Here is an 11,371-nt window from a genome sequence, read left to right on the forward strand (position 1 = left end):
TCTTTGAAAATCCAGCTAGTGCTAGTGAATGCTGAGATTAAACCCTCTGGAAACAGAAAATTCTGATCCTTAGAAAGGAGACAGCCAGGACAGCTCCAATGCAGGCTGAGCTGGAAGAAAGGCAAACTGTTTTAAGAACTCATTCAGTCTTTGCCCTGCTTGGAGATCCAGCCAGCAAGGATGGCAAGTTTTCATGCTAGCTTTTTGGGGTGTGGGAATTTGCCAGCCACCACTTCAATCGAGGTCAACAATTTCTTGTATATAAATCATTGATCAAAAGCTGCTGGGCTCAAATCAGTGTCCTGAAAGTGGGTATTTTTGATTTCCTCTTATCCTGACAGTCTCATAAGCTGGAAGTCTCACCTGTCTGTCATATTAAAGAGAAGGGTCAGTAATGTCTGGGCTTACCTGGTTTTTCGTACAAGCCCTTTACATTGCTGTGTCCTGTTTTTATCTGCTGTTTAGCAGTAACAATTATCCTTGGATCCTGTTGTGCTCTGGGGCATCTTCACCCCTCACTGGATCTTGTGGCTCTGTGTGCAGCACAGCCTGCTGAACATTGTTGAGGGAGATGTTTTAGTCATGGGTTTCTGGCTAAATATTTCCTCTGCTTTGGGTCTTGTTCATATTCCAGCAGTTAAAAACGTGCTAGAGGAGCTCAATGAGAGAACATGTACTTGGACTGTGTGTAGGGTTTCTGTATGCTTGCATGGATGGAGATAGGGAGCCTCTACCTTTGCTCCTGTTAAGAGCATCTCATTTGTGGGTGTTCTTCAGGCTGATGAGGCACCTTCAGCAGGCTGCTGCTTTTTTCCCTGCTTGGTGCTGTTCTTGTCCTTTGCAGCCTCTCTCAACAAACTAAACTTGTACCTCTGGCAACTTCTTACAAGCATTTAGTCATCTTGCATGTGATGTTCCTAAAAGAGAATTCTTATTTAGAACTTTTTCTAGGTTTCCCAAGGAAGTTTTGTGTAAGTCCCTCTGAATAACTTCTTTGGATGCAGTATTTCCAGTCTATCCACCCACATTAATGAAACTCTTGTCTAGACTCTTGCCATCTCGTATCTTACTTATTAGTGCTCTTGCTTTGGCAGATCCCATGTTCACAGAAAGCTGCTGCAAAGCCTGTTTGTGTAATCCATTTATTTGATTTTTTTTGTCTTTTTAGTGGCCTCTCAGTTGTCAAAGTTCATTGTCCCTTTATTCCACAGCCTGTGCTATTTGTTGTCTTCCATCGTTTCTCAAAACATCAGCTTATGTATTCATTCAGCTCATAATGCTCATAATGAGGCAGGCAGCTTAGCAGCTTTCTGTTCCTGTGCTTCTCTTTTCCTCCAGCTGTTGCTCTCAAAGCAGTTGGTGTGGTGACGTAGAGAGCATAGCTGGAATCCCCAGGCCTTTTCTTCTTGCCTCTTGTTTTGGATGTTTTGTTTGTTTGGATGCCCCTCTAAACACAGTGACCTGCCCCACTGTACATGGTTTCTTAACATGGTCACAGCAACAGGGAGATGTTTTCAGTTCTGCAAAATTGTGTTTCTTCATTCAGCAGGTCCTTGTGTTCCCAAGGTTATTTGGGAATGCAGTCCTAGGCTACACCATGCCCTGTTGGTTCTGTTTTTCAGCCAAACAACTCATTCGCCATTTACTGAAGACTGACCCAACAGAGAGGATGACAGTCTCTCAGTTCATGAATCACCCTTGGATTAATGTGAGTCTTATATCTCTTTTTACACCATGAATTGATTCTTACATGCAGAACTTAGGTGTAGCTCCACACAGCACAGCAAGAGGAGGATGGTTATTACTGCTGCTCCCTTAAGTAACCTCCTGGGCCCTCCACAGAGGGTCACCTGCCCATAAAGCCACAATTGCTCCTGGTGTTACCAGAGGACACACAAGGGGAGACACCCACAGTCGTGTCCTTGGAAGCAACAGCCCAAGATGTCTCTGTGTTCTGTGAGCAGGCAGTCACTGTTGACTCTGCAGCATATGCATGTGTTACTCTCTTTAAAAATATAAAAATAAACTCTATGTGCTTACTTCATCGGTGCAGGATTTGAAGAGCTATTATTAGTGGTCTCAGGCACCATTGTGCATAGCTATGTTAGTGTGAACACGTTCCTGTGCTCAGTGGGAATTCTCATCCTTGGCAGAGTTTGGAAATGCATGGGGGAGGAGCAAGGGTCTCTTATTGCCCTGGTAGGGTGGTACACAGAGCTATTAATGGTCCCAGTTCAGGTTTCATTGTATGACTTGGTTGAATTTACTTTTCCTTAGAAAATTTTTTGGGGGTAAAAAAGAAAAAAGTACTTGTGTTAATACAATACAGACTATTTCAAATGAGAGACATGAATCCCAGAAGTTACAAGACTGAGTTTCATGATACCATCTCTGCTCTGTAGGTGTCCCTCAAAATAGTAGGTTATGCTTCTCACATTTGTGTCTAAAAAGATACCAGTCTTGTTCTTGCTGCCTAAAAAATCATCAGCTAGGAACAGAATCACTTCTGCTGTAGAATGCCCTTTGTTCCCCTGGTGTTAGTGTGTCTATGCTGATCCTCAGACGACAGGGCAGAAGCAGAGGTGTGGCTGATAGTCCCCATTCCTTCAATGCCTGCTGCAGGATCTGAAAGCCCTTGGAATCAAATGAAATGTATCTGTAGGGCATCCTGATGAAGTAGAAAGGTGTTGTCATTCAGAGTTGTGAAAGCTGAGAAACTGAGGTTGTAAAGACTGTAGAACAGACTCCAGACAATGTTTCGGAGTCCTTTTTAACCAAATAAAAGTGTAATCACTGCTCAGAATAAATACCTCCAGATTTAAGTGTTTGAAGCCCCAAGAAGGTGTTTCAGAAGTCAGCAGGTGAGGAATTTCATGGAGTGAGTGCCTAATAGCTAAGGAAGCTGCCACCTACAGCGACACTTGGTACTTGGAATATGCAAAGAGCCAATTAATGAGGAGGAGATTAGAGACAAGGTCTGCAGACTCTGCTGCACCAGAGCCCTGCTCTCATACCCTTCCTGGAAGAAAGCTGCAGGTTGGCTTTCTTTTCTGCTGAACCTATTGCTCACAGCGGGCAGAGGGAGGGAGAGGGAAAGACCGATACAATGAATGTGTGTGTTCTCCCTTTTCCTAAATCCCAAAGTAGAAACATGTCTGGGGAGTTGCACAAGCAGCAGAGGAGGGTGCTTGTGTCTCTTTTTTTTTCCTTTCCCCTCTTTTTTTAAATGAGATGGATGGCAGAAGTATTCTACTGTGAACTAGGCAAAAATTGTCAGTTTAGGTGGAGCACAGAGTCCTCTAGTTCCTTGTGTATAAGATTTTTTTTAACAAGCAACAGCTCACAGCAGAAAGGAGAGCACCTTCCACAGGGACAGGGACATCGCTGAAGCCAGTCTGCTTGTTTTCCATTTCTCTTGTCCCAGCTGTGTTTGATAAAACTGTACCCTGGCCAGCTTGGGTCCTTTTCCAGAGGATGCAGGAGTCAGGATTTCTGCTTTGCTTCTGTGACTGCTGCACTGTTGCTCTGAGCTCGGGGGAGCATAAGCACTGCTTCCAGTGTAGGGTTTGTTTTACAGGGATGTACAGAGATCTCCTCAGGCATTGTTGACATGCAGCTATAGGATGCTACAGCAGCAGACAGCAAGTTTGGGTAGAAAGCATAAAGAAAATAGAGTATCCAAATGAAATTATAGTTTGGGTTATGGACTAGCAAGAATTGCCATGATTCTTGTTGAGTTTAGCCAGGGAGCTGTGCTTCACGCTTTAGAAATTGTCCCTTATTCTAATGTGAAGTATCTCCTGATCTTTCATGGCAGGTGAGCATAGATCCCAGTTTCATGTGGATGCACTGCCTTCTGAGCTGTGCCTTGCTGAGAAGAATTGTGTCATTTCCTCTTTGGGGCTCACTTAGTCCGATGAAGTGGTAATCTCAGTTAATGCATACATACAGGAAAATGTCTCCTACAGCAAATCCTAGGAGATGAAGGTCAAATTAACTACTTTAAGAGATTGACTAATGAATAGTGAAATTACAGTTAAAATCTAAAACATACCTGAAAGTTTAGGTTGGACTGGAAGGGAGCAGAGTGAAAGAAGCTCAGCACTGATTTCTGTTTCCTTTTGTTCTTTCAAGACACTATTGTGTGGGGACTGTAGTCCTTTTCTACCACACACACGAGTTCGTTTGTGGAGTGATTGGAAGCAGGAATAGTGAGGGTCGTTGGAGGACGTTAGATCAACTTTTATGCCCTTCATACACATAGAAGAGCAAGAAGTCACTTCCCAAGTGTTGCTTTTCAGAACTTCTTTTGGTATTTTTCTCTTTTCACAGAGATCAATGTCAGTGCCACCAACTCCTCTTCACACTGCACGGGTCCTGCAAGAGGATAAAGACCACTGGGATGAAGTTAAAGTGAGTCAATCCAAGTTCACATTTCTTTAAGTCAAGTCTGATAGGAGATGAAATGTGCTGCCTCCTCTGGCGATGTGCATTTCCTTGGATACTGTGGCTATTTTGAATACAATCATGTCAAACAAGGGAGGCATAAACAGTCTTGGTTAGAACAGTAGAGTATATGATAACTGTTTAAAAAAAGAAGGAATGCTATTTGAGCTTTATCTGGCAGCCTTACAGCTGCACCAGCTGTCAACAAAGATGGTGTTTATGATCAAAGGCATTAATGATGCTCCTGCTGAGCCACTGTGGGTACCCAGGGAGGAGAGGACAGTGCTGAGGCAGTTTGAACTTCATTGCAGTGAAGAATGTGATGAAAATGTAGGGGGACAGGTGGGAGGGCTGAGCTGCATTCTGGTTTTCTTCAGTGCTCTTGAATTGTGGAACAACACTGAATAACCTTAGTCTTGTCTTGTTAGGACATTTGGTGGGGGGAATAAGAGAGAAAAAAAAATTGTCTGTTCCTTAGTCTAAGCAGGTGCCTCACCTACTGTTTGTACTGATGACTGCTGAATGCCTCCTGCAAAGTGAAACTGTAGGGCACACTGAAAGTCTTAGCTCTTTCCTGCTGGCCTTTAACAGGTTGGCGTGCTTTTACAATTAAGGCCGAATTTTCCGCACTTAAAATTTTTAGCATTTTGACAATTGCAACATTCCCGTAGTGTATTTTATTGATTACTGATTTTATTTAAATCACTGATGTGTAGTCTCAGCTGTTGAGCTATGTAATGGTAACATTTTCTGGGACCTAGGCAACATTTGCCTTCTGAGTGAGAGATCAAGCAGTTATTTTCACTTAGCTGCCTTTTTTACCATGTTTCTGAGAATTTCTTATGCTTGTGCTTTTGTATAGGTCCCAGAGGTATTCCCTCGAGCTACCGACATTCCCATGATATTGAATTGTTTTTCCTTTCCTGAACCAAATGCTTAGACATTCATTTACTTTAACAGATTTTTTTTTTACAACCTTATTAAAGAGTTTAAAATGTGCCTGTACTTAAGCATTAATTCAAACTAAGGAGGTGTGTGAATTTGAAGCACATACTTTTAAAGATCTTTGTGTGGAGGCGCAGAGCCAGCCAGGGAGAAGCGCTGGGCATCGGGACACGGTGGAGTTTAAGCCAGCAGAGCGTGGTCCTGTGTGCTCCCATGTGAAATGCTGTGTGAACAGTTCCTGCTGGCTGAGCCCCTGGTAGGAGGAAGCCTTTGGTCCTGGTGCAGTGCCACAGAAAGGGCTCAGCTCTTGCTGCCTGGGGGGTGACAGAGGGTTCCTTGTGTCCCTTCCTCTCCAGGCTGTAGTGTGGGGTGGCTGTGCTCTTACTGCCTCAGGGCCTTCAATCCATTGCTTGCTCGCTTTCAGGAGGAGATGACCAGTGCTCTGGCTACCATGAGGGTGGACTATGATCAGGTGAAAATCAAAGACTTGAAAACGTCCAACAACCGCCTCCTGAACAAACGCCGCAAGAAGCAGGCGGGCGCCTCCTCTGCAGCCCCGGGCTGCAACAACCAGTGAGGGCAGAAGCCAAGGACCTGTGGGTGGAGGGTAAAAGTTAAACAGAGCAATTTAAAATCATATGATCACCTCGGTCCACTCCACAAAGACACAAATGAGATCATGAAGATGCTATCCTGCAAAGAGGGAACAGTGTGATAACGTTTTGATAACTTGAATCAGGGCTTTGCTTTTAAAGACTAATGGATCTGACAGGATTCTGTTGCATATTGCAAGGGAAGGTACAGTAACGCCAGAAATGTTACAGGTTTTTGGTTTGGCTTTAACTGCGTAGGACAAGAGGAGAGAACAGGAGGCAGTCTCAGCATACTAATGCACTGAGGCTTTAACAGCCATCTACAAGAGTAACTTCTGCTGCTGTTTTAAACTGGGGAATAGAAAAGTGCCAAGTGTTCTGCTAAGAGTGTTTTCGTAGTTTAGTAGAATTGCTAATAGTCTGTATTTCCAAACTTACCTCCTATAGTTACAGAATATCACCTAAACTGTAAACAGTTATTCTTGTTACAGGAAAAAGCATCCATACATTTCCATTTTCATAAAGTCTTCATGTAGTCTTATGTAAAGATTTGAGTTTGTCATGGATTCACATTTGATAACATGTAAGTTTTCTGAACTGTAGCCACTATGTTGTGTCTCTGCCACTGTCAGACCCCTCTTTTGTAATGTTTTCAGTTTAACTGATACTTTGATGTGAAGAGTTTCAGTAAGGATTTAAGTAGTTTAAAGTATCCTGCAGAGAACATTGCTGTTCCCTTGGATCCACAACCTCCAGGGCATGCAGCTGGACATGCAAGGGACTGCTTTAGAAGAGAGACTTCTGAAATTCGGGAAGAAGTGGCAAATGCATGTTCTCTGAATGGACCCTGGTGTCTGCCAGCATCCCTTCTGGTAATTATCTCCAGATCCTGTGCCTAAGATGTGCTGATCACAGCAAATTGTGGGATGTTGGGGTTGGTTTGTTTCCTGGGGTCAGGAGGGGGGAGGATGCTACTGTCTTTATGGTGATGTGGTGGCATTTCAGGATCCAAAGATTTTCACCACTTAAGGAAGATTACTTTTAGGTACATCCACCCATTGTTGTTTTCCTGTTTTAATTCTTCTTATTTCATGGGAACCTGGGCTTAGGTTTGCTGGTATGTTTTATTTTGTGATCAGAATATTTTCTCTCACTGTATTTTGGGCTTTGGCTTTGTTTTTTTTTTAGTTTAGGTGAAGCAAATATTTGTGAAAGTGTTATCAGAGTCTGGGATGAAAATGATGTGCTTCTAGTGATGCAGACAAATACAACTTTGTGGTAGGCACACAGAGTACTGGTGTGTTAATAGGCTTGGGAGAATGTAAAAAGACAAAAAGGAAAACAGGGCTCCAGAGTGGATCTGAATTGTCAGATGAGAGTGACACACAGCAAATCTCAGCTCGAGGCTTTGGACCTCATCTGGGGAGCCCAGTTCCCATCTTCAGAGTGTTGAATGAGACCTCAATTCTCCTCTGTGAACTGGTCGTAGAGTTTTGTAACATGATTTATTAAAATCAGTTTTTAACATTCCTTCCTCCTGTCATCCCAGTTTTTGTTGAGTTGTTGCAGAGTTTGCATTGCTTTGCAAGATACATCTGTGTTGAAGGTGACAGGAGAGGGGTGAAGGAAAGTGTTCCATGATGTACACATCCCAAGGCTGCCCAACTCTGAACATTTTGTTAGATCACAAGGTTTTGGTTTTAAATATCAATCTCTGTAAAGTTGTATTTTTAAATTATTTCATGTTTCAGGTATCTGTGATTGTAGCATGTTCTGTATGTATTTGTTTTGCCATTTTACTCCAATGAATTATGCAAATATTATTCACTACCTGTAAATGAATACTACAAATGAAGAGTTGTGATGTGTTCAGGGTGCAACAGTTGGAATTAGAGCCAGGTCCAAGTTTCTGTCCATTTATCCAATTTTCTTGAGGGAGGTATGTACATTATTGCTGCCATTGCATCTCTGTGCCCCATCAGGGTGATGGATGTTCCCAAGGCAAGCTGTGTATAATGAGATGTCCTGGCTGCTTTGGGGACAGTGCCACTGAAACTGTTGCAACTCAACTTTTTGCCTCTGCCTTGGCCAAGGTTTGAGCAGGAGCTCCCAGTTGCCACCTGGTGCCTCCTGGTTTGTCAGTTCAGCCTGGAGCTCAAAGATGTCTGTTCCTGGGTAGTTTTCCATAGGGAGCTGTAGAACACACCTGGGCCTGATTCCTTCCTGTGGGTTCCAGTCTTTACTGCAGGTCAGAAGCTGGAACTGAGGCACCTGGCACAGCACCTTCAGCTTTGTCTCTGTGCAGCAGAGACATTAAACTTGGACTAACAGTTCTTGCCTTCTACCCTACAGCGACAGCACCCAGGAGCACTGTAAAGCCCTGCAGGAGCCAGAGGAGGGCCTCAAAATGGCAGACATGGAAGTGTATGCAAGTATTGGGCAGAAGGGTTTGTGTTTGTTGTCCAGAGGGAAGGAGGAGACTCCTTGGGAGCTGGGAAGCAGCTGCCCTGCGATGTTTGGAGCCTCAAACTACTGCCCTGCTCTGGGCACCGCTGCCTTCTGCAGCCCAGTGGAGCAGAACAGCTCGTGTTTTATCTGGGTCTCTGTCACCTGGAGCTGGGAGGGGCTGCCAGGGAGCAGGTTTGGGGTGCAGACATTCCCCCAGCAGGGTCTGTGTGCTCCATGGAGATGTAGGGATGTACAGAATGTTCGATGGACTTGGCTCTGCCCAGCCCCGCCGCACCACCTGCCCCACAGGAGAGCTCCCCAAATATGAACCTGCCATCAGCTCCCCAAAACCAACCTGCCATCAGCTCCCTAAACCCTGCAGCATTGCAGGCCTTGCTCTGGGCCTGTGGCTCTGCAGAAGGTGTTGCCCCTCTGGCTGCTGGCTCAGCTCTGGGTAGGACCCTCTTCCTCCCTGCATTCACACATGTTATAAAGAGCTCTGGTGAGCTGGTGGTGGTGTTTGGGTCTTGCCTCTACCCTCAGACATGTCATACAATAGGCTTTTTGGAACTTGCTGCTCAGGATCCAAATTTATAGCCTGTTTTTAGAAAGGATAGGCTATTACAGACCTGATTATGCATTTGCATATTCATCAGCCATATAGAGGAGGTAAAGAGCTGGGAAGGGAAAGAAGAAATGAATGGTCAATAGAGAAGGCTTCAAGGAGAACACAGATTAAAAGGTCTATTTATTTTTTACAGCAGAAGCTGAAAAAGGACTGTGCACAATTCCCCACCCCCATCCCTTTTCACAGCAATTGCTCATGGGCTGCTGCCTCCCCTTGTGTTTCTCTGCACTATGCTCCTCACACACGTGGTTCATGTGCTCTCACCAGTGCTCTTGCTCTGATCCACACACAAATGTGTGCCCAGGCATGCAGGAAATTCCCTCCCTCTCTTTCCCAGCTTTTGCACTACACACTTTCTTACCTCTTTGATCACGTGCCACATGGTGAACCTGGCTTCGACATGGTACAATTAAAAACGCACATTAATGATAAGCTCTTGGCCTAATTCTGTGGTTTTCTATTTGTCAAAACCCAGCATGCAGTCCTGGGATTGCTTTTCTGTCTTAACACTTCACTGCCTTGAGTCTGGAGGCCCAATTACGTAAGTGCTTCTGGCTTGTCTGACATGAGGGATAATGAGAATGCTACATACTCAGTTTGATCTAATTTCCCTGTCCTCTTTTCAATTCACACTTTATTTGGCCCATGTTTAGACAAAGAGGAATTTAGACAATGTTTAGACAAAGTTTTAGAGGTTTAGACAAAGTTTAGAGGTTTAAACAAAGGTTTAGACCAAAGAATTTGGCCCATGTTTAGACAAAGACAAAGAGAAGAGGAAGGTTTAGTGAGGAGGAGAGAGCCAAAGGTTTTAATTACTTGCAGGGAATCATGCCCACATGTACTGTTTTAAACCTGTGGTCCAGGTGGGGAGGAGGTGTTAATGTGTGCTCAACTGCTCTGATGAGTTCTGCTCAGCCTAAGGATGGAGCCAGCTCAGCTAACAAACCTCAGGGAGGAAGGGAGGGAAGGTGAGCAGGGAATGACTTCACATGCAGGAGAACTCCCTTTTTTTCTAAGAGTAAATGTTTTGGGGAGCTTTATTGTGGAAATATCAGAATTTTCTTTTTCCTAGGTTCCAGTATTTCCCCTTTTCACCCAGCTGTTCTCAGTAGTGGAGCTGGCATAGCTGGGAATGGACATAGTTAATTCTCTTTCAGAGAGCCTAAAAAGGATGAAGACAATGAAGGAGACAGAGAACACATACTCAAAATCTCAAAACAAAAATCTTGTTAAAAATTCTTGCAAGCTAACAGGCCAGTCTTCAGCTCCGTACTTAAATGTATCTCACGTGGAAAATTGAGGTTAGAGCAAGCCTAGGTAATAACATTTGCTGAAGAAATGCATCCCTGAAATCTTTACACCAGGTAAGAAACTTCTTTTTGAGAATTAAGTCCAGCTTTAAAATAGGAAATTTTTTTTTTCAGTTTGTGTGGTTAGAGGAATTTAATGGAGCAAAGGGAGCAGAAATGGGGGATGATATGTCATGCTGAAGAATAAGATCAGAAATGTCTGCTGTTGTATTCTATCTGAACTTACTTTTTTACTGCAAGTGCTACCTCTGTACAGACATAGAAAGATACATTCAACTCTTTTTTAGCACTGCAGAAGGAGGATGTTGCTGCACTCTAGGGAAATGTGGAAGATAACCCTGTGACTGTAGATGAACATCTATTCTGGTAAATCTGTAAATGATGCTTAGCATTACATTTATTTCAAAATTTCCTGCCTCATGAATCTGCCAGATGCCAAAGTCTCACAGGTCTGCTCTAACTACATGAAGGCACAGAGGCATCACTGTCACTGGGTTTCCTCCTGCTATTTGGGACCACAAAAAGAAGCAGTTGCTGAAAGGTACCGCAGTGGTTTTAGTTTCCAGGAGCCAAAAGAAGAAAAAGGTGTCTTTAAAAGAGCTGGAGATGACAGAAAGGACCAGGCTCTCTTTTATCTGTGGAGGGGTATCTTGACCTTTAGTTCAGCTCCCAGAGCTGCTCATAACAAACATGTTTTAGTGTGTGGGGGCTGCAGGCCCAAGGCACTGGAGAATCATCTCTGCTGCTTTGACACCGTGCTGGTGCTTTCCCACTGTGAGCCAGGGAAATGCACTCACTGGGGCCATGGTTGCAAACCACTGAGCATTTTTGGTCCTGGGGCTACAGTGAAGCTGAATAATGCCAAAAAGGAGAGCTGCATTGTTTTCTTCCATGTTAGGCTTCTGAGTGTATCTGCTGAATTTTCCTGCCTCCAGGGTCTGTCCTGGTACTGCCAGTGTAGCAGCTGTTTCTTCATTTGTTAACAGGGAGCACAAACACTT

General features: G+C 44.0%; 1 protein-coding gene across 2 annotated transcripts in view; it reads left to right on the top strand.

The window, feature by feature from the left end:
- MAPKAPK3 (MAPK activated protein kinase 3) overlaps window positions 1-7,514 on the top strand; it is a 47,364-nt gene extending 39,850 nt beyond the window's left edge. For both annotated transcript variants that reach the window (XM_048316092.1, XM_048316091.1), the window contains exons 9-11: window positions 1,623-1,708; window positions 4,333-4,413; window positions 5,816-7,514. In XM_048316092.1, coding sequence (XP_048172049.1) covers window positions 1,623-1,708; window positions 4,333-4,413; window positions 5,816-5,968 — 320 coding nt within the window. In that variant the 3' untranslated portion in view covers window positions 5,969-7,514. The remainder of the gene's footprint in view (window positions 1-1,622; window positions 1,709-4,332; window positions 4,414-5,815) is intronic.
- Window positions 7,515-11,371: the final 3,857 nt, after the last annotated feature.

The sequence above is a fragment of the Corvus hawaiiensis genome, chromosome 11 (genome assembly GCF_020740725.1).
Source record: "Corvus hawaiiensis isolate bCorHaw1 chromosome 11, bCorHaw1.pri.cur, whole genome shotgun sequence".
Classification (NCBI taxonomy): domain Eukaryota; kingdom Metazoa; phylum Chordata; class Aves; order Passeriformes; family Corvidae; genus Corvus; species Corvus hawaiiensis.